This window comes from Haliotis asinina, chromosome 1 (genome assembly GCF_037392515.1).
Source record: "Haliotis asinina isolate JCU_RB_2024 chromosome 1, JCU_Hal_asi_v2, whole genome shotgun sequence".
In the NCBI taxonomy this organism is placed as follows: Eukaryota; Metazoa; Mollusca; class Gastropoda; order Lepetellida; family Haliotidae; genus Haliotis; species Haliotis asinina.
Genome location: NC_090280.1, coordinates 43,831,134 through 43,858,165, shown reverse-complemented (window position 1 = coordinate 43,858,165; position 27,032 = coordinate 43,831,134). Strand labels below are relative to the sequence as shown.

The following is a 27,032-nucleotide window of genomic DNA, read 5'->3' as shown; positions in this document are numbered from 1 at the left end:
AGTAGCATAAAATACATATTGACATTTTATGACATGGAAGAAATAGCCTAAGGTCACATCATTGGACACCTCCCATCCTGGGCTAATTGCCTCCCATCAGTCTCAACACAAAAAAGGCCTTACTGCTAGACACATATTAGAAGGTCCTGCGCACTAAACGCATTTGTGACAAGAGAGGCGGTACAACGAATTGGGCGAGTACACGTTGCTGCTACAGGTAGCTTGACGATTATGCACGTGCAATACATGCTAACCGTGACATGAAATCATCACCGCTACTGATTAACACCTGTCTCGCTACTGTGTAACACCAGTCTCGCTACTGTTTTACACCTGTCTCAATACTGTTAAACAGATTTCAGTTGTAGTAAAAAATGTCCAAGTTAGGAAAACATGGCCAAATAGTTCATTCTCAGGCAAGGGAGATTGCATACAATGTTATCATGTATATGGACAAAAATTGTCCAACCAAAGCAGATTCTCTTTTACAAAGTAGCCTTGCTACTGGACTCTCAACGGCAACTATAGAGCGCATTAAGGCAGAAGGTGGTAGGAGTGCGATAGGACCTACATTTATCATTCCCACCAAGATGCGCAAACCCATAACTTGCAGTTACAAACTTGATGATTTCGACCGGTGTGCAGTCCGTCAATTTGTACAAAGTTCATATGGCGTAAAAAACAACTACCCACTCTGGATACGATGTATGATATGGCAAAGTGCCAGTAGAACTACAAGGGTTCTAAGGAAAGTTTTCGAAAAAATCTCAATGACATGGGGTTTAGGTGGCGAAAAACGCAGTCACACCGTAAACTTTTATTGGAACGTAAAGACATTGTTTCCAAGCGTTTGCAATACTTGCGTGCAATAAAGAAATACAGAGAAGAAAATCGAACACTCATCTTTATCGATGAAACATGGTTGCATGTACACCACATTGTCCCAAAGTGTTGGCAACTTGAGGGTGAAGTCGTAATAAATGGGGTTCAACCTCCGTCTGGCACCGCACCTCGGCTTATTGTGGTTCATGCAGGGGTGAAAACGGTTTTGTTCCAAATGCTTTGCTTGTTTTTGATTCCAAACTCAAATCAGCAGACTATCATGACGAGATAATTTTTCCAAATGGCTCCAGGATCCCAAACCTTCCACTGCATCGTTATGAATAATGCACCCATATCATAGCAAGCAAGTGGACAAATGTCCGACAACCGACAACAGAAAAGATGACATAAAAGCGTGGCTACAAAGACACAATATCTCATTTGATGAGAAAATGCTTAAAGCCGAACTATTGTTTCTTGCAAAATCCAACAAATCGGGCCCTGTCTACAGAGTAGACACGATGTTGAAGCAACATGGTCATGATGCACTACGTCTCCCTCCATACCACGCAGAACTAAACCCGATTGAGTTAATTTGGGCCAATGTGAAAAATTATGTCGCTTCACAAAACTTGCAGTTGACAAAAAGTTCCTTAAGAGTTGCCATAAATGAAAGGATTTCTGCAATCGTTGCAAAAGAATGGCTGGAATGTTGTAAACATGTTAAAACAGTTGAAGATGGTGACTGGCCACGCGAAATTGCAGTAGAAAGGGAAATTGACAGACTAGTGATTGACTTAGGACTTGCAAGTGATTCAGACACCGAGACTGATTCAGAGAGTGATAATTAAAGCATAAATCAGTAAGTCCGCCTAATTTTCCATCACTGTTGTGTCTTGTATAATAATTGACACATACTATATCAGGTTTTTACTGTTCCCATACTTTGTCATAAAAAAGAGTAATCTTTGGTGACTTGTCTGTATTTTATATTTTTTAGTCACTGATAAATCTACTGAGTCTGGTACTGAGTAATCCCCAAACCGACAGATTTGTGTACAAAGATATTTCTCACCGACATATCAATGTCAAAAGGTATTTACAGTTTTCTGTACACAATTTTGGTGACCATAATACAAATATGACAGAAATTTGGAAATATTGTTTGAATACTAACCATTTCTCTGGAACCGGTTATATAAATTTCCAAGACATGTATTCCCGGTCGATCACCAGCGGAATTATTGACGAAAGACAGCCCGTACAGAGAAATAGGAACAAAATTATGGGATAAAAATATTTCCCCCTTGCTACTCTGATTTAGCCACCACCATTCAGTAACAGATAACTTTTAACATATTAAAAAGTTAAATGAAACACAATTAACTATATGTAGTTATTATCTATTTAATATTTTGCAGACGAAAAGTCAACTTCACCCATTAAAAGAACACCGCATATTCCTTCGAATGATAAGACTGCAATTTCAGGCATAAGATACTGATATTCCACGCTAACCTTTAGTTAAGACGAAGACAAATAGATGATTGGGGCATTGACAAGCATTTTAGATATTCAACAATTTTGTTATAAAAAAAAACAGGAAAATGTCATTTCCTTCGTGAAATGGATCGGTGGTCCCAAACATATTTGTTCAGTATATTGTGTTGATTCAATTCATTGGGATTGTACCTGTTCCCAAATCGAGTGTGCTATAACAATTCATGTGTGAAACGCACGGGGAAAATGAACTTCAGACAACCTGTCTCCCTCTTGTTTCAAGTGGATCGTTCTGTGGGGCGTTCCCAAGTATGCAAATTGGGGTCATTTGTCAGGTCGTGGATCATCTTATATGTGTTAACCAGTACGTATGTCAATTGTGGCAATTGTTCCACAACAGATTCGTTACATTGCAGCATAAACACACATCTCGGGACATCTCACAACCAGGGTCGATTGTTACACAACAGCCTCAGGACACATCTCGGGACATCTCACAACCAGGGTCGATTGTTACACAACAGCCTCAGGACACATCTCGGAACATCTCACAACCTTAGCCGATTGTTCCACAATAGCCTCAGGACACAGCTCGGGACATCTCACAACCTTAGCCGATTGTTACACAATAGCCGCAGGACACATCTCGGGACATCTCACAACCAGGGCCGATTGTTACACAATAGCTTCAGGACACATCTCGGGACATCTTTCAACCTAGACTGAAGTTACGTAACAGTCTCGGTTCATCTCACAACCTAAATAGATGGTTACGTAACCTAATCTCGCAAGCTGGGTCAGTTGTGTCGCAACAGCCTTAGCACACATCTCGTAAATTCTCATTCCACTGTACACTTGACCATTGAGGGACCATGCACATCAAAGGAAAAGTTGCCATAGTTACCGGTGGTGCAGGTAGGCTTGGCCAAGCAATGGTCAGAGCTTTGTTGGAGAAAGAAGCCAAGGTAAGGCAACAGTGATCAATTTAATAACTGCCTTTTCAGGGCGCAGTTTGAGTTACCGATGGCCTCGTTCAGTGGCGTCGCCACAGCTGTATCGTTTGTAGTTTTGTATCGTATTTGCATGTCCCTTTTCGGGTGTTTATCAATGCGTATTTCTCACACAACACAGACAATCTTAAGTTATCCTATAAGACTTATTTGACATAAGTGGACGTTCCTCTTTTTGTCAGGAGAACAGTGTTATCATGCTAAAGTACTGATATCACCGAGACACAGTCCAGTGGCTTAACGAGACGCTGATCTAGAGCAATTACAATGGACCCCGAGTGGATGTCCTAGAATACTTGACTGGGTTGCAACATATGTCATATTTGGGATTTCACTTTCTTAGTAAAGTACAAATTCTAGTACTTTTTTCGGTTGAGTCCCGCACCCTCAGAGTCAGGCACCTAATCACCAGCACACAAAGTCAGCCGCCTAGCCCGCTCAGCCACCGCGACTTCCACAAAAATGAAAGTCGGACAACTGGTAGTCTAGACTGCGTACTTTGTGTACCCCTCTGATGAGTGTAAATTGGCATGGCTCCCACGGCCGAAAGCTATGATTACACGATGCCATTTAGAAAGTGGTCAAATGCAACATATGTCATATTTGGGATTTCACTTTCTTAGTGACTGGGTTGCGATGATCGTTTTATGCAAAGATGATATATAATTTCGTCTTGGTACTAAATGGAAAATATAGTTATCTTGTAGCAATCATAATTTCAGTTTTGATTACTGAGATGTGTCAGTGTTTCACCACAAACACACCACTTTAATACAATCATTTAACAAACTTTCACACCTTTCTATGAATACGTTCAACGTTGTTCTGATAGCTTTCAGTAATGCGTTCCCATACTAGCGTATACCTTTGCAGGGAATTTTCAGACAAGGGAGTCGGCTTTGTTGTTCATGACTGGTTGCGGAGACTGATAGCTATTCAGATTGTTTTATCTGTCTCTGTCATAGACACTGCCTTGCCGCCATTCTGATGTCGAGAGATCCTGCTTCCAGTGGAATGGTTGAAATGACATGTAAATGAAAAAATCAGCATGCCAGCAGGGAGATCTATGTCAGTGCAGACAGAATGACCGAGTATACACAGGGTCATGTCTTTTTTTATGGCAGTTAATTGTTGCTCCAACACCTTTACCTCATAACCAGTAGATGATTCTAACACGAAGGAACATATGATATATACCAGAAACAACCCAAAATAACATACTGACAATAGGGTCAAACACAATCAGTGCTGGGGAGGCTACGATTTCAAATTGCCTCCTCCTGGACTATTACCACTGGTCCGTCTGTGTCGGTGACTGTCGTTTCGAATGTCAAATGATACCTGTGAAATACTTTTTATAAACATGAACAAGTTTATGTCCTTTAGTCATATCTTGTGACCTTTTCCCCACAAACATGTGTGTGTGTGTTTTATACCTCAACAAATAAGCAATATTAAAGGAGTAATTAATTATCATGTGAAGTAGAAATGGACTCAGTGGTCATTACTTACTACGTAGCTGTCAAATCAGGCAAATCCTCAAAGTATCGAATATATTGTATCGTGCCTTATAGATGAACAGATAGCAACAATTGGTTCACACTGGGAATAATGATATGTGGATCCAATGGTTTTCAAATCATGTAGGATAGATAAAGTATAAGGTAAAGAATAGTCTCACTGGCTGGATTATACGGAAGTGGTACTCTGATTTAGAAGTATCATCTAACTAGAGATTCTATGAATCTATTAAACTTAACACTGATACTGAATCATACCTACAACATTAACCTGATAGACAAAACATTATTTTACATATCATGTCATCGATTACAGATTGAGACCGGTAGGTGGTATAAAACTGATATTTTTTTCACTATGTGTTTCAAATGATATTGGAGATGAACACCACTACTTGTAATTGTAATTGTAGTTATTTCAACGATCTGAGAAGGAAACTGCTCCCAACACTGTATATCAAAAGACTATCTGTATTTTAAATAAGTTTATTTCAAAGTAAAAAATGTGACGGATTTGATAATCTTGTCAACATTTTGTTGCTCTGTGTTATGCATTTTAATAGACTTTATGTCGCTATTACGTTCTTTATCTATTGACGTCTATAAACAATCATAATGCCATGTTGTAGCCTTCAGAGAAATAAAGTTCAGTTCAGTGGCTACCATTCTTCAAAAACTTCAGTTAGTGTATGGCATGTACATGTACCTCCTTCGCCATAAACGTCTCTCAGCATTTCCAAACTTCTTCGTCAGATTTCAGTTCTCCTGCCTTGAATTTACATTCTAAGATGTGATACAAAATACTCATACCCTTTTCACATTCGTGAAAACAAGTCATTCATATGACCAAACGCTTCAAAAGCAGAGTGTGTAAGGCCACGTTTCTGATACTTCTCTGTAATGCAGAAGGCTGTAGTGTTGGGGAGCTCTCATATTCTCCAGAAAGTTCTTGGTGGGTTTGGCTAGGCGGTGTTTCATTACAGAAGTCACATTCGCTATCTGGGCAGCGTGGCGAGGGGTCAAGGTTCCAAAGCTGATGGTGAGCCTTACCAGCTTGACTGTACCAGAATCACCCGAACTCATCCAGCTGTATGTTTACTTCTATAACGCATACTAATTAATAGGAGGAAGGCCCAAATGACAGTCCTGTTGTTCATTGAAAGACCACTGCCAGGCAAAGCACCAAAAGTACCTCTGTTTGATACCTCTCCAGCAGGACCTATTCTAACCAAAATGTTAATTCTAAAACATCATAAAATTCTCGATATATCATTTGTTTAACATAGGTGTGTATCTTTGACATCCATGCTGACAGAGGTGCTGAGATAGAGTCTTCTCTACAGAGTCAGTTTGGAGGAGACAACGTGTCCTTCTGGCTATGTGATGTAACTGACGAAAAGGGTTTTAAAGGTATGGAGCGAAATGATCTTAATTCTTCACGTTATTTCCCGAGTCAGTGAAGTAAAGGGCGTGAATTAAAGCACGGTCAAACATTATCGTGAGTTGCCAGTACTACAGTCATCGGATCCAGAACTGTCTCCTCAAGAATTCCCGACAATAGTTCCATTTTCACTGTGGAGGGCAAAACTATATTCACAGTACAGTTTTATGACCTATATGAAACAGCAGAAGTATTACCATGATTACTGTCATCATTTTTACAGACTTATTATCCTGCTGGGTCACGTCGGCATAGCAGGTAACACAAAGGCCGATGCTGCAGCTAAGGCAGCTCTTTATAAAAATTAATCCTCAGCTTCACTGCTGATCCTGTACAGCAACATAAACCCACTATCAAACGTTATAGTCGGGGAGTAGTATACGTAATAGTGGCACGAGACCAGTTCCAACAATGCCACTATTACTTATACTACTCGGGGCCTTATGTTAAAAAGGTGAACACACAAATAGGAAGAAATAGACTTCATGAATGGAAACCAACAGCTAAATACCTACTTGGGCTGTCAGTCAAGACACGATAAGGTATTTTCATGGCGATGTCGAATTGGCCGCAATCCATTTACCCATGGCTATTTTTGCTCAAAACGGATAGAGATGGGTTCCCATCTTGCGATGCAGTGTTCAGAATGGCGCATACACTGCAAGGGCTCACATTATGAGGTGATAAATCTGAAAGATCTGTATTTCCGCGTCAGCGGACATCTCATTGTTAGCTACCTGATGGAAGTTGATCTGTACCATAAATTGTAACTACATAAAGTGAATGACAGATTGCTTGCTTTTGAATTTGGTACTACGACATTTCCTTTTTCCACGTAATAATGTAATGACTATATAAGTTAATTTGTTTGTTGTCTACAAAACAACAACTCTTTTGGGACTATGTATTTAAATGTGTATGAATACAGATCTTATTACTATATGGCTGGTATAATGCTGATGTGACTTAAAACACAACTGAACTAAACTCAAAAGGTACATGACTTAAAGAGGTTTGTTGCGTGTGTTGATAAAGTACTGTTCGATCAGTTTTTCGGTCTTCACAAAAACAATATTGAATCTCTTCAATACGTGTTCTTCTTTGTTTCTCAGAGGCATTTGACGCTGTCGTGGCGCGCCATGGACAGGTGGACATCATGGTCAATAATGTTGGTATCGTCAGTGAAAAGATAGATATTGACAAGATGCTTCGGGTCAACCTGGTAAGAGACCACAGTTGATTCAATATGACCCATAGATGATGGTCAAAGACATGAAAATGTATTTGTGCCTTATCCAATATTCTAACTTTAAGACTGTGCTCTGTAAATAATGTTAAAGAAGCCGATGACTGGTGTAAAGGTCAGATAGCTTCTTCCATTGTCATCTTGGTGGCTGGAAACCAGCTCTGAAAAACATTTTCAAGGCTTATGCACTGTTGTAAAGCAATAGTTTAAATGAAGATGTGTCTGGGACATTTTACTGCCAAACCAACTCATCTCACGGACATCAGTTATTGAAAGTCCCGAGGATCAGTCGTGTTATCAAATGATTAAGAAAACGAAATAATGTCCAAGTAGCCTTTAAACAAACAGTCACCAATATCTGAGATGTGGTGGCAGAAACTAAATTGCTGTCCTTGTCATGCCGATGAAGGATTCCATGTAGCAGCTGTTGGGAGAAATTGAAGAGGAATGTCATCCATGTCCTTCTATTAACGATTACCAGTGGTGTTCTCGCGGGTCCACATATTCCTCCCTACACGATAACATGGCTCCAACCAAAATGCATGACATCTTGAAAAATGTTCTGCTTCTCTTTCTGCAGTGAACACTCTGTTTCCGTCAACATAATCATTTTCACCAGACCCTCTGCCTGTCTCAACCTCTAAAGGTGGTGCTGGCCTCTTTTGTGAGGTCTGTAAATCTAAATATTGTTCATGACAGTGTAGACAAAAACTAGAGAGTGAAATATTGATGTACCAGATACTCATTCAGAGGCCAATGATGTAATCATGATGTATATTAACCTCAACCATTCAACGGATGATTTTACAGGCGAGATCTGCCTATAAAGCATGCTTTTCCCGAATCTTACTAATCACATTGCTGTGGAAAAGGACATAATATCCTGTAACATTGGCTGTATCAAGAAGGAAAAGAATATGTTTTGTTGGCTGAAATCCTTATGATATTGTATATGGTCCTACTCAAAATACCTTTTAAAGCATGATCTTCTACGATGCCATATTCGGGGTCATACCATGGACTGACCTCTGAGTCAGAGTCACAGGCATGGCAAGGATGGTTAGTTGAAGCAAAGAGTCCTGCCTCCATGTCTGTTTGAAGTTTGTTTAAGAATCACATAGTTGTTATTGTAAATTAGAAAATTAGAAGTGGCTGGTACTGGGCAGCGCAAAGAAAGGCAAAGAAAGGCAAAGGAGTCATTTGGATTTCTGGTCTGTTCCGCACACTGCATGTGCATGGAATGCAATGATTTCTCAGGAGGTTTCTACACAAATGACTGACTCTGGGCAAACTTGATGAATAACTTGTCCTGGTTTATTCCCATCGCTGTACTGTCCAGCAGAACACCAACAAAACAGACCTCAAATTTGAGATTCTGTGCAACAATCTTGGCAATCGGTATCAATCACAATAGTAAGGTTAAAAATCATCAAGTCACCACTGAGTGCCGCCAATCAAAACATCACCTTTGCCCACATTTGAACATGGGAGTCGTAAGATGCGCTTGCTCAACATTTCAACATTCATCAGAGCACCATAACTCGCGTTGAGTCCACATCCTGCAGGCCAATTTCATCAGAGATGCAGCCGTCCAAGAGTTACCACTCAGGTCTGCCACAACCCTGGTATGAGAAGAACGTTAGGAATTGACTGTGTGAAGTGTTGATTCGACCAAGAAGGAAATCTGTTGCCCCTGTTTTGAGAGACTTCCATTGGGACAATCACGTGCAGTGGTGTTGTAGTCAAGAACTGGAACCTTAGAAGCTGGAAGCGAGTCTGGTTCATAGGAAAGCAAGACACTTTATGTGTAACAACTTTTTATTACCTATATAATGCGACGTTTTGGTATAGATTGCTTACCTTTATCAAGCAAGAGTGAAGTACCACAGCATAGACCGGACCTATATGCACCAGTTAAGTGGGATTAAGTAATAACAACATGTAGGTATGAATTATGGGGATAACAAATATAAGACGATCGAGTGATCAGCAGGATGATCATCTATCTGCACAATTGAAGATCGATGACCAAGTCAACCAAATCAGCGAGTCTGACTACCCGATCCCATTAGTCGCCTCTTACAACTGGCACAGTCGCCTTTTGTGGCAAGCATAGGTTGGTGCAGACTGTAAATAATGTCATTAGAGTGAGTGATTTAAAATTTATAGTCACATTGGCAATATTTCAGCCACTTGAAATAGTGACTTCAAAGTTATAAAGTCATAATAGACACAATTAGATTTGCTTCTGCTATAAAAATAAAGCTGCTCTCCGGTGTTCTTGATGATAATGTTCTGAATCCAAGCTCCTGCGATGGGGCCGTAATCAAGTTTGGATCAAAAAAGAGCTGTACAAATGAAGGAAGGTAGTTTGGTCACTTTCCCACTTTGAATGAGAAACAACCTTTAACAAGCTGACTGCCTTCAGGCATTTGGCTTTAAGATATTTAATATGACGCAAAAAAGTTAAATGCGAGTCAAAGATGAGTCCCAGAAATTCAGTTTCCTTCACAACATTGATAGATATGGGGTTTGTATTTTCCTTGAAAATTGATAGTTGGTTTTGGAATTAAGCCCAGTTTTCAGACACCATCTATGAATTTTCTAACTGTCTCCCAATAGTTTGTGTATTTTCACTATGACATGAAATATTAAGATCATCCACGAAAAGGCATCCATCAATTCAATCACTTAAAACCTTTGAAAGACTATTTATTTATTACTAAAGAGCGTGACAGACAAAACCGATTGATTGAGTTCGGGCCCATTCAAGCACCTGTCTAGGTGAAGTAAGGGCCGAATTGTTCTGTAGACAGCAGGAACACATGATCCTTGTTCTAGTGCCCTCAACCACCAGGATCTCGTCCTCCACTGACAAAGGGGCGCAACCCACGGCAAACAGGTTGGTGGATCAAATATGCCCCCGGGTCCAACAGGGGTTGACAAGCTGTTAGCGTTACCCAGCACCCACCTCGAGGAGGTGGCCTTTCACGGGTGCCTATATCGTCAGAGGAGCAATACGCTGACACAAGTTTTGTCAAACACTCCATAAATATTTTTTGTTGAGTATTCAAACATCTAATCATGCAGATGTTTGGGATGGAGTATTGTGCGACGTTTGCAGAGCCATGAAGGAACATCACCCGGCTCCACGAGAGTATTAAAAGAGTGAAGTAATGGCATTTGGACATAAGGGAACAATTTCCACTACCTTCTTTGAATGCCATCATCATTATAGTGCTTTACGGATCAAGATAAAAATGCAACAGAGATTCAAGTCCTTATCTTTTTTCACACGCAACCCAGACAGGGAATAGAAGTTCTCCCAGGAAATACTGCAGAATCAAACCCACCAAGAAATTTCCACAGTGTATGAAGACTTCCCAACACTCCATCCTTCTGCATTATACAGACTGTCAGAAAGACTGTGCTCTCGGGCGAGAGCCCAGACACTCTCCTGCTATGCGTCCATAGATGCAGGAAGTACCAAACAAGGGCACCGCGGACAAGTGGAGCCTGGCGACAGTGTACTTGGCTGTTAGCGACACATTCCAATTGCGAGGCATGTTTAGCGTACATTTGCTAATGATACGATAATGATATGACAATGACAAAATAGTGTGTCTTCGTGCATGTTATTGACAGACAGACAGACAAACAGACAGACAGACAGACAATTTTGTTCAGTAAACATCATTAGATTTCACTGAGCATATTTTAGGTTTTCGTACATGCTATTGAAACATAATAATGACACACTGTCTCGGTCACAGGGTAGCATCATCAGAGGTTCGAACCTTGCCATCAAGCACATGAGGAAGGATGAAGGTGGAGCAGGTGGTGTGGTCGTCAACGTGTCCTCATTTACAGGTAGGTGGTGTTGCCTCCATGCCTCGAGATAAATATGGACTAGTAAATGGATGGAAAACAACCAACAATAAGTAAATGGATGGAAAACAACCAACAATATACTTCTGCATTGTATCGTTTTTGCTCTGTTGATATGGTTCATATGGTTTAATTCAGCCTTTTTGAGCGGGGGAAGAAACTGAAGTGTTTTGATGAAGTTGAGGTGATGTTTTAAACATTTTTATGACGTAACGGTGATATCTTGGACATTTGTCAAAGGGTGGCCAACTTGCTAGATTAACAATGTTTTATCTAAAACTGTGGGCTGTGAGGAGCATCACTTCACAACTCAAGAATGCAACGTCTTCTTTTTTTCAAATATTTCACTACCCAGGCGTACGTTACGGAAACCTTAAAGGGCTATTTAAATTTGCTTTGAATTTGTAAGAGACAATCTGAAAATTTCAAGCTAATTTCTTGAAATTTGAACTGAGTCATTTCAAGATAATTACCTATATTGGTATATTTTATAGAGTTTACTCGTTTCGTTAGTTCAAAATATCAACTTTTCTCCTGTTTTACCTGCAAAATTACATGTAAAAGTTCAAATCATGAAGAAACTTAAAGAAACAAATGGCTCACAAAGGTTTATATTCTGAACCACGAAAGAAACGTTGCACCGATAGAGACTTCTTAAAGCACACACTTTCATTCACTTTGATTAACAATCAAAACAGAGGATTGAATTCAAACTTGACGATTATGACACATTTTTATTTAGACACAAACAAATTCACCAAACATGGTACTATTAAGATACCAGAAAGTCAGTATCACCTGAACATGGAATGAAACGGGTGGTGAGGGCCATAGGCACTTGGATACATACTCTGCAAAATGCTTGGCCTTGATTGGAGGCTATTCAACCTTCTTTGAATCTCGCCCCAAAGGTGTTCAGTTGGTCTTAATTCCAGACTGAATGCAGGCCATTGTAGGATTTGGATGTCTTGCTGTCTTAGGAAATCCAATGATGCTCTGGGCAGTGAGGGTTGTCTTGCAGGAAGATTTCTGTGACTTCCTAAATGTGATACAACGTGGGGTCTTATGACTTGGTCAATGTAGTGAGTCACTTTCTCATCCTGGCTCGAGATTCTGGAACACCACGATGGCAACCTTCTGGTTCTCCATGATTCTTGAACCATCCCAAGTGTCTCTTTCAACAATACACTCACTGGGAGACGGTTCCCCATGCCTTCGCCATAATCTCACTGTACCATCGGCTGTCGAAACACAATGTCGGCTTTCATCAGAAAAAGCACAGTTCTCCATTGTTAATAACGCCAATTTTGATGCTGAGTTGCCCATTGCAGTCAGCTTCAGTGGTGAGGACAGGACCACCATACGGTCGGTCACAGCAGAGGTTTCTGTAACAAAGTATAAGCAGACGACAACCAGAGGTTTTCAAGGAACGACTTTTATTTATCCGCGTGACCCCACCACACCAATCTTGTCCCCCATTAGTGTCGGGCGAGACGTTGGTCTCTAATACCCGATAGGGCAAGTCACAGTCAGCCAGATTGCAAGGCAGCATTCATGTCGCGCCTGGCCTACCCCCCATTGTGTTACATTTGCCCCTTTGTATTCTGAAATTTTTCGGCAGAAAAATTTCATTTCGTTTACAAGGTTATATAGTCTTTGCGTTGTGTTTTCGGCCGGATACGTATGCTACAGTCCGTTATCACTGATTACAAATTCTCATGCATTCCCACACTATAAACACATTTGGGAATAAACCGAAAACTGGTTGTCCATGAGTCCTTCCTTGGACCCTAGTTGGGACACAGCACAGTCTGGTTCATGTCACTGTCGTCATTAGTTGTGGTTAGCCAGTCACATCCAGACTTGGGTAGAACTGCCGCACTACGGTAGCTGTTCCCGTCCTGTCCGTCCTTCCGGGCACGAGTGGTGCAGAGGCTATCCGCTCCCTGTCGGTGGTAACCGCACCTTCCGTTTCAACAGGTACCAGCTCAAACTCGGAAGTAGCATGGGTGTGTTTTCCCCTCCTAATTCTTTTGGCTAGCCAGGGTTTGATAATTTTGGAATAGACAGTAACTGACACCATTATCAGGGCAAGTGACAATGCTACCATGACAAAAGACCATAAATAATTCCCCGTCCCCATTTCCTCAACGGTATCCATTGACTCTAATTGCTCAACCAAGTGTCCCATTGGAATCTTATCGAGGTGTCTTAATTTCTTTAGTAATTTAACCCTTGTAAGATCAAACGTCCTTCCTCGTAGGGGTTCCAGCAAAAGCATTTCCGTTATATTCAATGTATTGACCATGTTCAGGAATTTGTCCTCAACATTACATCTGCTCTCATTTTGATAATAGGGCAATAGGGTCATATAGTCATTTGATGCAGAACAGGACTTTTTTAACCTTATCACATCCAAGGGAGGTTGCGCCGTTAGGGCATGGGGTCGTCTGACGTCACTTTCGCAAACTATGGTGAAGTCCAATTTAGTACACGTTGCTATGACCCACTGTCCCGTAGCCAGATATTCAGCTAGAGGTAGAATAGCCTGAGGCATCACTTCTGTCCTGCAGAATCTCTTTTCTTTTGCTCATTTTTCATAGAGAGGGCAACTATACATAGCTGACAGAAGTTTATGGGGTATGCAGGACTTTGAATTTGACAGTAACCGACCATACTGGCAGTACACTCATGCTTTTCTGTTTCTTTCAATAGCATGTACTTAGTACGCTTAGCGTTCACTGCTATTAGTTCCGCCTCCAATTTGTATTTAGCTATTGAATTTTGGAAACCATTTTCAGTGCTGTGAATTTCATTGGCCAGGATAGGAATGGGTAGGTTATGGGCTCGATATATCTCTACATGACCATCTAGATCTAAGAGAGGTAGAGAGACAACTATAACTATCTTATTGTCATAAAGCACTGTAGTACACTTAAGGGTCCTATAGAAATTCCATAACTCACTTTCGGGATCACCGGCTAACTTGAACCTTGGGGGGAGATGAATTTTGACCTCTTGTAAGATAGTTAGCAACTGTGTGGGCGTTATTGTGCTAGGCGACATATGGCCCAGGGATAGCATGTTTAGTTGTAAATGAAGGTGTTCCTTCAAGTGGCAAAGTTTCCTATCGTTTGTCTTAGTTCCTCTATTACCAATTCTATTTGTAGATAAGTTTTAACAGCCCACTCAAGGCTGTCTATGCATACTCGGAAATGGTTGGTGACATTCCGGATTGAGCTGTCAACTTGTTGTAAGCTATCTACTATATTATTTATGGCATGACAATTTTCCCCAATTTGGACTCTGGATACGTTCAGGATGGTTAATCCTTCCTGCACTACATCCACTAAACGAGCTTGGTTAGTGGCTAACTTATGTACATTCCTTTTTATACTACCCAGGTCCTCATCTGACACTGTTCCGAAAAGGAAACTCAATGCTTTCCCGACAAAGGGTAAAAGCGACCTTTTAGGCCTCAACAGGTAGTGATATGCCACAAAGTTTTCCTGAAGATTACTCAATGTGATATTCAAACTATTTATTTCTTGATCCAGTTTTATGAACATGCCGTCTATTCCAGCATAAGCAGCACTATAGTTCTTGTTGATTACCTTATGAATAACTAATGCCACGTCTGCAATAATCATTTGACATTTGGATAGATACATTTGGTAAGGTTTTAGGTCTATAACAAAGGTGATTAGCCACTTAGATCTGGTGGTTGTCACGTCATTCAACTTTTGAAATATGATATTTTCAAACATCATGGTACCACTGGCTAGACCGATACATACAAAAAGAATTAGGACACCCATAACGATTCTCTGAAAACACAGAGGATAACAGATTTGTCTCGCAAAATACATGAGTTATAATTAACAGCCAGAACGATTCCTTTATATATGTATATATGTATATATATGTATATATCTGTATATATGCATATGCAGCTTTTGGTCAGTTGTCATAAGAAATCGTCCAGTGAATAAACATATCTATATGGGCATGTATATGTAGCATTACTAATATGTACATTGCAGTCGTAGCTAACCATCTATTGTGAAGCCTTACAATAGTTGGGCTACAGCTTCTAGTAACTTCTTAACGTGGTTACCAGGCTTAGGTTTCTTATCCGTTTCACCTTTCATGGTGACAGGGTTGCTATTGACGATGTTCACCACATCTTCCTGATGTGTTTGTGAGCTATCAGTATACTGGTCAGAGTCATAACCCTTGGTTATTTCTAGTTCCCGCTTCTTGCTCCTTAGCCGCTTCACGGATGTCACCCTCATCCTCAGAATTGGATCTCTCCTGACGATATCATCGCGCGATTCTAGCTAAAGGATCCCATGTCTTGGCGTCTGAACTTTCTTAACTTGATTCAGAGGAGGGAGGGACAACATAGGCAGTCTTCCTGTTAGGTCGACCACTGGTATCCTTCGGGATATCCCATTCGTCTATATCAGCTATCCTCAGATGCTCTGCTTGGGCTTTTGTCGTTGAGCCATCAAGCTGACATCGGATGATATAGGTGACAGGAGAGGTTTGATCTATGACCCTGTAAAATGGCTTCCATTTGTTTTGCAGTTTGCTCTTCCGCTGATGGAGCCTGTTCGGCTTCCTGTTCCTGTCAGCATACTGATTCTGTCTGCGTTTAGCCTTTTTCATATTCCTATGAGCCAGTACGAAGGATTTGTGTTGTTGTAACCCGATCTTGTGTTCATCCTCTCCGGTGTACTTTCGCCTCTGCTTGAGTAGATTATCAATGGGTAACACAACATCCCGATTATACAACAAGAAGAAGGGCGAGAATTTGGACGACTCACTGATGTTGAACCTTATGGCGGCCAATGTCTGGTTGAGGTACAAATTCCAACTGGTCAGGTTGTCATCCAGCTTCTTAGCGAGTACATCGTGCAAAGTCCGATGGAACCGCTCAACTCGACTGTTGGCCTGTGGGTGATAGTATGAGGTCTTCACGTGATTTACCCCCAGCGCCTCCAGAGTTTCCTTAACTATTCAGTTTACATTCTCCGTGCCATTGTCCGTGACGATCTGAAGCGGGTCGCCAAAACGTGGAAAAATTTCCTCGATCAGTAAGTGGGCCACGGTTTCTGCTGTTTTGTCTGGGACGGAAAACGCCTCGGGCCAACCACTAAAATGATCCACAAAGCTTATGATGTACTTGCTCCCAGACAAGGAAGTAGGGTATGGTCCAGAAAGGTCCATGCTAACCTTGGCAAATGGGTAGGGTGGCATATCTGTGTCTTGTAGCGGCGGCTTCTGTGCTTTCATCATACGGACTTGACAAGTGATGCATCTAGTGATGTAGCTATACAGTTTTTTGTATAGGTTCGGCCAATAATGTTTGGTTTTTATTGACTCAAATGTCTTGTCAATTCCCATATGTCCATTCTCGTCATGATACTGTGTCACTACATCTTACTGCAGCTGTTCAGGCACATGGTACTGGCTCATCGTCTGCATCACTCATAAAATAAAGTAACCCATCAACCCATCTATGATTAGAAATCTTCTCAGTGGTGATTCATCTCCACCTTTTCCAGCTTGGTTTTGATATCCTGAATGTTCTTGTCCTTCAGCTGTTCGGATCTCATGTCAAGACCCTGTTTACAGGTTTTGAGAATCTCATGGGCCTCACTTTGTTTAGGCTCAAAGCTAGCAAACTCTTTCGTAGAAAATTTGCCAGAGTCGAAGACATTAATCTCTAGGGCATTGTCAGGACCATCTAGAACTATTTCATCCTCAGGATTGGTATCAACTCCTGGGTGGGTAGGTACTCTTGACAGGAGGTCAGCACAGGTATTGGTCACTCCTGCAATGTACTCAATTTCGCAGTTGTAGCCTGCAATCCCCAGTGCCCAAAGCTGCACTTTCTTATTCTGCATCGGTGACTCCAGAAGGTACTTCAGAGGTTTATGGTCTGTTCAGATGATGAATTTGGCATTATGCAGATAGTGGTCAAGTTTTTGTAAGGCATAATGGATAGCGTACGCTTCTTTTTCAATGGTTGACCACAGCGTCTGGGTATCTGTCAATTTGTGTGAGAGGAAATGGATCGGCTTCTCAACCCCTGCGGATGTACTGTCATCATAATGTACTTGTGCTAGGCAGGCACCCACACAGCTGTCGCTGGCGTCTGTATAGAGCACATATGGCTTCCTAGGGTCTGGATATGTCAGCAAGGGTACCACCATGAGACTCTTCTTCAAGAACTGAAAGGCCTGTTGACATTCGTTTGTCCAAGCGAATCGAGCATACTTCTTAGTTAGTTTTACAATTGGTTCTGCTATCTTCGAGAAGTTTGGTATAAATCTCCTGTAGTAACTGCACATACCAACAAAACTGCGGACTTCTCGAACTGAGGCCAGGGCCTCCATGGATCGGATTGCCTCGACCTTTTGCCCATCAGGTTTGATCCCAACCTGATTGATGACGAACCCCAAATAGTTAGTTTCTTTTTGCATGAATGAACATTTTGACAATTTTAGTTTCAATGAATGCTACCGCATTCTGTCAAAGACCAATTGAATATGTTTCAGGTGTTCTTCCTTGGTTTTAGAAAAGATAAGGACATTGTCAAGGTAGGAAATAGCAAAAGCCTCAAGATCCTCTAAAACGATATTCATTAGTTCTGTAAAGATTGACGGGGCATTACATAAGCCAAATGGGATTACGGAAAACTCAAAAAGTCCTCAGTGACAGGCGAATGCACTTTTCTCTTTGTCCTTTTCATCCATCGACACCTGCCAATATCCGAACTTTAAATCCAGGGTTGTAAAGTATCTAGAATCTCCTAATTGGGTGAGGATGTCATCGATCAGAGGTAAAGGCGTTGAATTCAGGCGACTAATACGGTTCAGCGATCGGAAGTCGACGCAAAACCTTTTGCTGCTATCCTTCTTGTCAACCACTACTATTGGGAAACCCCACGATGACCTTGATCGTTGTATGATTCTAGCTTCAAGCATTTCATTAATTGCCTTATCAACTACCTGGCGCTTGTTCAACAGTGTTCTATAGGGCTTCATTTTATTTGGGGGATGGTCACCAGTGTCTATTTTCATCGTCACCGTGTCCTAAGTCAATGTCATTTTTTGCAAAGAGGTCACGGTTACGTTTAACTATGTCACAGACATTATCCCTGTGTTCTGGTGGTACGTTAATGTCAGTGTCCTTGTCATCTAGTATGTCATTGTCTGGCAGGTCTGACATCTTGACCAAGTTCTCCAAAGGAATGCTTTCTAACTTCCCCATAACGCACCCTCGTTTAAGCCTAATGGACTTGTTTGTGTTATTGACTAACATGATGGGGATATCCCTGTGTTAATCTACCCTTACAATGGAGGTAGTAACTAGGACACCAGGTTCACTTGCCAAATAACCAGTATCAATAGCGGTCAGTTGATACACATCATCAATCTGCATGCCATCCCTATTCTTCACTTTAGTTCTCAAGACATTTTTACTTTGAGGTTTTATTGTTACATCGGCTGCTAGCCTCACTGCAGAGGAAATGTGAATATCTTCCTCTAAGATAACATAAGTCTTGCCAATCCTTAAGCTACCAAGATCAAAGTAAAGTCGAACACCAGCCTGGGTCAACCAGTCATGGCCAAGTATCATATTCCGATTCATGTTACAGACAACATAGAACGTATGATTGAGAGTGACACCCCTAAGCTTGAAAGTGAGATTGACACTGCCATCTACTTCCAGAGCATTTCCATTGACTCCCTGTAGCAAAATCTTTTTCTTATCAAGTTTGCAAAATCCCTTAATTAGCTCAAAGATTCTCCTATGTATTATTGAAACTTCTGCTCCTGAATCCATTAAACACCTGACCTTTCTTTTACCTATCTTTATGCTGCATGAGTTTGGTCTTCCTGCTAGATTAATTGAGTACCTCCTTTCACTCTCTTCCCCAGTGGCTTCCTTGTGGGGAAGAGGTTCTAGTTTAAAGCTCTATCATTGGTGGGGGCAAAGGTCACCCTGCGTCTAGTCGGGCATTCCCTCTTAACATGTCCCGGTTGACTGCATAACCAACACACTATGGGTTTTGGGGAGGGTGGACGCCCTGTCCCTACTACTGCATGAATTCCTCTTCTCGACTGTAACCCACTCTGACTAGCTGGGATCCTACAATCCCTAGCCCTATGCCCTGTTTGGTGGCACTTGAAGCATTTCCTGTGCTTTAAGTGGTCTATGTCCATCGCTTCTTCCCTTCGTTCATTTAGGAACATTCCTTCCCTTCTATTTCCCGGGGTCCTGCCTTTATTACCGCTTCTTCCTAACCTCAGTTCAATACGAGCCCTAATGTTCTGCTCATGGATAGCTGAGGTGACAGCCGTCGCCAGATTGGGGGGATTTTCTCGCATTAATTTCTTTTGTAAGTAATCAAAAGCAATCCCGTCTATAAAGAAACCTACAAGTTGCCTCTCTACAGCCATACCATTACCATCCTGTCCTAGGCCGGCATAGGCTTCCTCAGCCAAATTTAATAGGTGTGCAGCAAATAACTGCACACTTTCCCCAGGTTTTTGATGTAGTGATCGAAGCAACATAAAAGCATGCCGCGGGTCGGTTATTTCTGCAAATCGCCTGGCTAATTCCTCCTTCAACTCCTCCCATGTTGCCTGTTCGTGGTCATTCATAAACCTAAATATAAAATCGCTGACGACCCCTGTGCTGGTTTGATAAGCTATCGTTTTTGGGGGGTTTGAACCTGAATTGGTCAATACTGAATATTTTTCTATGCCTTTTATCCATTCCTTATACCTCTTAGGGTCCCAATCAAAATTCCTAACTACCGCCGATATTCCTTGAGTCCCAATTTTAGCTGATAAGTTAGCTAAGTGTCCTGAAATTTGGTTGGTCAAACCTTGTTTGAGTGGCATTTTAGAAGTTGAAGTGTACAAATAGGACAAAATGAAGTATCCTTGGTCACGGTTGATGGTGGGCTTGTGGCGTTTGATGTGAATGGCTTCGGTGAGTTTGCATTTGGTGAAGTCCGTTTGGTTGTTGGCTAGGATTGTGATGTCACCGAAGCCATTCACATCAAACGCCACAAGCCCACCATCAACCGTGACCAAGGATACTTCATTCCAGCTGCTTATGATGCACTCCTCTACCAAGCCCAATCTATTGTATAAACATCTCATCCTCCTTCATTGTAACCCCCCTTTATTTGTACATGTCTGGCTTCCATTCACTATCCTTTGTCTACTACTGGCTTCTCCGGCTTTCTGTTTCCACAATTATGGCATTATGTTGCTCCGGTTATCAATTGTGTTTTCTTTGTATACTATGTTATCCCATTGTTTGTATTAGTATATATATATAAGTTCTGGATTTTATGCATCATTCATGCTTGACAACGGTACAAGAATCTGCACCGAAACGTCGCTACCACGCAATAAAGAAGTTGTTATCCATACAATTTGTCCTATTTGGTCAAACCTTGTAAGAATTCACCTATCTCCTGATTAACCATCATGAATGTTGGAGAGTACTAACAAAAACCCTGTCTACTCACTCGTTTCTCGTTGGGCCAGTCTCCACGTAACAGCACCGTGTCTTTTCTTGTCGGCAGTCCTTTACTTTGATGAGGATCCGGGTCACGGCACCAGTTGAAGAACCCACTGCATAGCCTATACTTGTAACAAAGTATAAGCAGACGACAACCAGAGGTTTTCAAGGAACGACTTTTATTTACTTCATAACATCAGCCGGCAGGTCGACCAGGGGCATCAGAGGCAGGGAGAGGCAGGCATCAGCAGGAGGGGGCCCTCTCCGCAAACTGTACTGTACTTAGCGAGCGTCAGTTCATGTCTGCTGGAGTGTGGGGTCTGGCCCCCCTTTTTATCCAGCTCATCCCCCGCTTTGATTGACACAAGGGGAAAGGGTTGGTCCGCGTGACCCCATCACACCAATCTTGTCCCCCATTAGTGTCGGGCGAGACGTTGATCTCTAATCCCCGATAGGGCAAGTCACGGTCAGCCGGATTGCAAGGCAGCATTCCTGTCGCGCCTGGCCTACCCCCCATTGTGTTACATTTCTTCCAAGCAAACGTCTGCACTGTATGCAATGATGGGTCAGTAAGTCCCAATGGTCTGGAGTGCTGATTCCGTCGCTCTGTTGTAGCTATCCTGCAGTTGGTTGCCCACAATCTGTCGGTGTTGATGTGATTTTACTGGAGGTCGCCTACTGCGTGTCTTGTCTACGGTCTTGGATTCAGTTAGTGCCCAGATACCGCTCCTACAGTCGGTAGATTGTCTTAACATGAACATTATGATGATTGGCTACTCCCAGTGCAGTCCTGCCAATTTGCAGTCGTCCCAAGGCTTGGTTCCTCTGATCTCTCGTAAGTCATGGCATCACGATTTTATCAAAACAAACATAACTTCAGGCGAGTTTGCCCTCGCTTTCATTGGAAGGGTTGCCACGATGTGAATGTGCATTTTCAATTTCACGAATGTCATACGGAATGTCATTTTCCACCCTTTTAGGCGCGATGTGTTTTTTTCATCAGACAATGCACTGATGTTTGTAATAACTGTCCATTTGGATTGAAGAACATGTTAACAGAATGGTACATGTACAATCATAATACAAAAACGCCATCTTGTACGAACAAAATGTCATTTAGTTTTGGGCATCCGTGGCGAGCCACGTCCTCGTGGTCATACAGAACCTTATTCCACCTTTTTAGGTGCGTTTGGTCGATATAATTTTTTTTCATAAAAATATGCATTGATGTTTGTAATAACTGTCAATTTGGATTGAAAAACGTGTTAACAAATTGGTACAAAAAAAACACCATCTTGAAAGAAGAAAATTTGTATTTAGTTTTGAAATGCGGCGTCTTTTTTGTGGTTGAGTATATTATCCAAATTTTGTACTCTGATTATATTTCACAGAAACATATTCCAGCAGAATTTAATCAATATTCACAAAATATGATAATACATATGCCCTGTTCAGCATCAGGCATGTACTGTACATGGTGATAACGACAATAACCGTTGGTGATAATCATAATTCCATCACAAAGATTATCAAGAATCAAAGAATAAATATTAGAGTAGAAATTGGTGTAATTAAGAAATACAGTTCGCTCTGCCACCATGTATAGTGTCATAAAGCACACTTTCGCCCTGAACTATTATAGTTAAAGCACGAGGCAGTCTAAGTAAACTTAGTCTCAGTGTATTTCGTTACACTCCTTTGAGCACGAAGATGCTTGCGTCAGAGTGCTTTAATGTTATAATAGTTCAGGGCGAAAGTGTGCTTTATTACACTATACATGGTGGCAGAGCGAACAGCATTTCTTTTCTAAGATACCGTATTCAATAACTTTAAGCCTAATTTCCATTAATCTATGGCAGAAAACAAACAACCGTGTCTGTGACCTAAATTAAGAATCCTCGCACAGGGCTAACAGACGCGCTGTTCTTTTGACGTGTCAGCCCCCTACGTTAAGATAAAGGTTACTACAAAAACAAATGATGAACAGTTTGGTGATGGTTTATGTTCGGGTTAAATATCTTCTCTACGTCATTTTAATTACATCTGTGATTCTCTTAAACCATACAAGGCAATATGACCGCCTCATTCCTACGACCAACGAAAGTTTAGATCAGTACATTCAGAGGAAGCTGATAAATCAAGCGACATTCCACGATTGCATTGTGGGAATGAAAACATTGCCAACATTACCGTGTCTCTGTAAGATTTTGAGTCGAACTATGAGACATTTTATCCGTCGGAAAAGATAAACGTAATGTTTCCACAGTGATGTTGGCTATGTGGTTTACTGCAAACCAAGAAACGGGATGCGACGAAGCAGTTTACTGTGGAAAGCTGTACGCGGCGATGGCAACTGACGTCCATCGTGACGTAGGTTACATTGTGACGTAATGCAAAAAAAGTTCGATTACGAGGGGCAGGCTGGAATTGCGCAGTGACGTCAACACATTGTGACGTAATGCAAAAAGTGCACATTATCGTCTGATAAAGTATTGTCTGCGCCTTTGATCTTTTGCCGAAGCATCTTATGTGACAACCGCATAACTTTGGTATGGTGTACTACATTATAATGATAATTTCTCATAAGTGCTGGTTTTAGAAAAAGCATTCTGACGGTTTTCTAGGTTTAGAGCCTTTCTTCACTCTCCCGGCATATGCAGCCACAAAGACAGGGATAATTGGATTCACAAGATCATGGGCAGTAAGTATAGAAATATTGGTTAGCTGAGCATCATCTTTACGAATCGGTAAGGACTTGTTTACAGGATAAAGTACCTTCATATCATGATATCAAAACAAGCAACACAAAAACACATTAGGCCAACGGTCTAAAGCATGCCAACGAGTTTGACAACAACAAACTGAGAAAGTGGGCACCTGCCGAACTGATGCATTGTGAGAACTTTAAATGTTCCAGGCAAATCCCTATGTGAAAGACCTGGGCTTGAGGTTCGGCGTAGTGTGCCCCACTGCCTTCACGTCGTTTATAATTCCTGATCCAGCGTCACAAGCGTTGTACGCTGAGGAGTTGATGAAACTTTATGGAAAGGATGGCTTCGAGGAGTAAGTATCCTCAGTACTTGGCATTAATATGGTTGCCAGAAGCGTCTGGAATGTTGCAAAAATAGGAATATTTAATCTAGATTCAACTTACAATAACTTTTGACATGAAAGAAGTATTAGAAACGTGTCTGTAAAGGCTTAGCTTTCTTTGTGATTGCTGGGGGCGTTTTAGTTTTTCACCCTACCAGAACGCACCAAAGACCTTTCGAGAAGCTCTCTAAAGAGATAGTTGTGATCTGTAAGACTCCAGAAGGACAAAGGTTCGCGATTCACGTTTCAAGGGCAGACAGCTAATATTGATTCACTGAAAATAGCTTTTGGCAGGAACTATCTAGTCTGATTGCTTCCCTATTACAAATGTAACAAGATCAGCCCTGTGGACCATGGGCCAGTGACAGCAGCGGTCAGGGACAGGAGGTCAGGGATAGGTCAGGGACAGGTCAAGGACAGGTCGACACACAAGTTGACTGTTCACCGAGTGGTTTACAACGGAGTGACCACAGAATGACGAGGGAAGGACTGTTGAAAGGGTTTTTAAGTACACTCCTAAATTCCAGTACAAGCAAAAGACTTCCATAAACCCCAGTGACAACACCGGTGAAAGATACTGCGACAAACAAGCGTTTTTCCCACCAAGTGGCCACAAGATAACCGGGCAGAAACGATGACATATTTGACCCCTGGTTGACCGGTCAAAGGTATGTGATGTTTACCCATCAAGAGGCCACAAGATAACAGAGGAGAAACGATGAGTTCTGCTTGACCCCTGGTTAAGGGACATGAAGCACAAATAAACCCCAAGACTCCGAGCCTAGAAGAGACGGACGGAGGCAGACATAGTCTCGGTAGCAGTCCAGTGCACTCCCCAGCCAGTTTGGAAATAGACCTGGTCCTAACGTCACTCTGGGCCGATGATGCGACACATTTCCTACTTGGAATAAAATACCCATCCCCTTGTACTTCTGGTGTTGTCTTTTTCTTTGTTATACAATTAGTTTCAATTCAGTGACATCGTGGGAGATTATTGTAAGATTTCCCCCTGCATTTTACCATTTTTCTTGATAGTTTTCAACTAAAATCTGCTCATTCCACATTTTGTAAATAAATGTCGATGCTTTCAAACTTACCATACCATACTTAGCAAAATTGAAAACTTGAGACTCGGGGTGTTTGGACTACGTTTTCATTTTTAGGTTAAAGACAATATATTTAGTTGTGCGGTGTGACCTCGTCATCAAAGGGTAAAACAAAAGTCTCTTTAACAATTATAACATTCATGATGTAAAGGTACCGTCTGATATGAAATTCGGCTAATGTCTTCAGTGAGGTTTCTGACCTCCTTTAGCGTCTCCTATGCCTACGCCTAGATACGCTTGATTTTTCAAAGGTCGCCGGTAGATGTGCGCGTACCACTGTCTTTTACTGATGTTAAAGTAGGGGCAGATTTTCTCCAACATCTGTGTCTGTACGGGCTCTTTTAAAAGCAAGTGGAACCCGGAGAACTTATTAATCCAGCCAGCGACCTCTTCGGGACCCAAACAAGTTGGTGTAGAATGACATTCTGATGACTTCGGGCTCTGTCATACTCCCTACGGAGCCGGGCCAGCCTCAACAAGTGTGGTGAGGCAGTTATCCTGATGACATGCTGCTCAGCCCATTCCGACAATTATTTATACCTCGGTACGTTAATGTTCTTGTTGTCTAAATGATACTCGTCATTTTCTTATTTAGTTTAATCGCATTGTCAATGAACAGGAACGATACTAGTATTGATGGATTCCCGACAGGCACCCTTTCTGTTATCCTCCGGTTGCCATACCATATCAGCACACAGAAAAGACCGTCCGATTCTCTGACAGTATGGCAGGTTCCACAGATCCATTACTGATGGGAGTGTAGACCACCAGGGCGGCAAGAAAATAAGTTGTCTACGATCTGTATCGTGTGTCTTTCCGATGTCAAAAACGTAGCGGGTGCCCAAGGATGGGTCGGGTATGTCTCAATTTTACCGATTTCAGAACAGTTGGACATCACATTACTCCACAAGGTGAAGATCACGTTGAAGATCTTGCAACTTCTCTGGTGGGTTGAGAAAAGAAAAATGTCAAATTCTGTTTCCCATCAAAAGTGGTAATCGGGAAGAGGAGCAGAGCAAACATGATGTAGTACAGTCGCTGGTGTTTCAGATAAAGGTACATGATACCAAGCGAATGAAACGTCTTGTAGCTGTTTGGATATTGTCGATTGATTTGTGTAAACTCATAACTGTTTTTCATTGAATATCATACCAATGATTTTGAGTACTATCGATGTCTCATATTTTACAGTCCAAAGGACATAGCTGTGCCTGTGATTGGTCTGCTGGAGGATGATGACAGTAACGGCACCATACTTCAGACGAGTCCCAAAGGACAGACTCGCAGAGTAAAGATAGAGGTGACTGATGAATGAACTTTAGGAGTCACTCTCAAAGACACTGCCAAACAGTTGGTCAATATAGATGTTCTGCCTTCGACTTGCGTGAAATTCGTTAAAGCAAAAGCTTAATGCTTTCTTTTGTGACTTTAAAGTTGTGCTGTGTATACATATAACATCAGGCCAATCACATATTCTACAACAGGCTTAATTTATAAGATATTCTAAATGGTTATTTATCCTTAACTTCATTTGTGCATTCATGATGTAGAGCAATTATTAACCAGTAGGTCTCCAACTGTGCGCTGATTCTGCATGAACCTTTACACAATAAAAATTAAATATTTCATGCAGCTCGTTCTGTAAAATACAATCTTTCCTCGAGGTGATACTCAGGTTGTGTCCCAAGAAGACTTCTGGGTCTGTCAAGTCTGAATTTTCCACTTTGTACAAGGTGATGATAACTGCATCTCGAGGATCTTGAGATAGCTCGACATGCGCCCAACAGCATACAAGAATCTCGTGGAATTGGCATTTAGAGTTGGGCATCCATGTTTTCAGATTCCAGGTTGTTT

The 27,032-nt window shown here is 41.6% G+C and overlaps 1 protein-coding gene across 1 annotated transcript; it reads left to right on the top strand.

The window, feature by feature from the left end:
* The first annotated feature begins 3,099 nt into the window (after positions 1–3,099).
* On the top strand, positions 3,100–26,808 carry LOC137291793 (15-hydroxyprostaglandin dehydrogenase [NAD(+)]-like). The gene is made up of 7 exons (XM_067823325.1): positions 3,100–3,287; positions 6,139–6,262; positions 7,406–7,515; positions 11,313–11,409; positions 23,604–23,680; positions 23,897–24,042; positions 26,370–26,808. Exons 1-7 carry the CDS (start codon positions 3,195–3,197, stop codon positions 26,491–26,493), a joined length of 771 nt encoding a protein of 256 aa, XP_067679426.1. The 5' UTR covers positions 3,100–3,194; the 3' UTR covers positions 26,494–26,808.
* Positions 26,809–27,032: the final 224 nt, after the last annotated feature.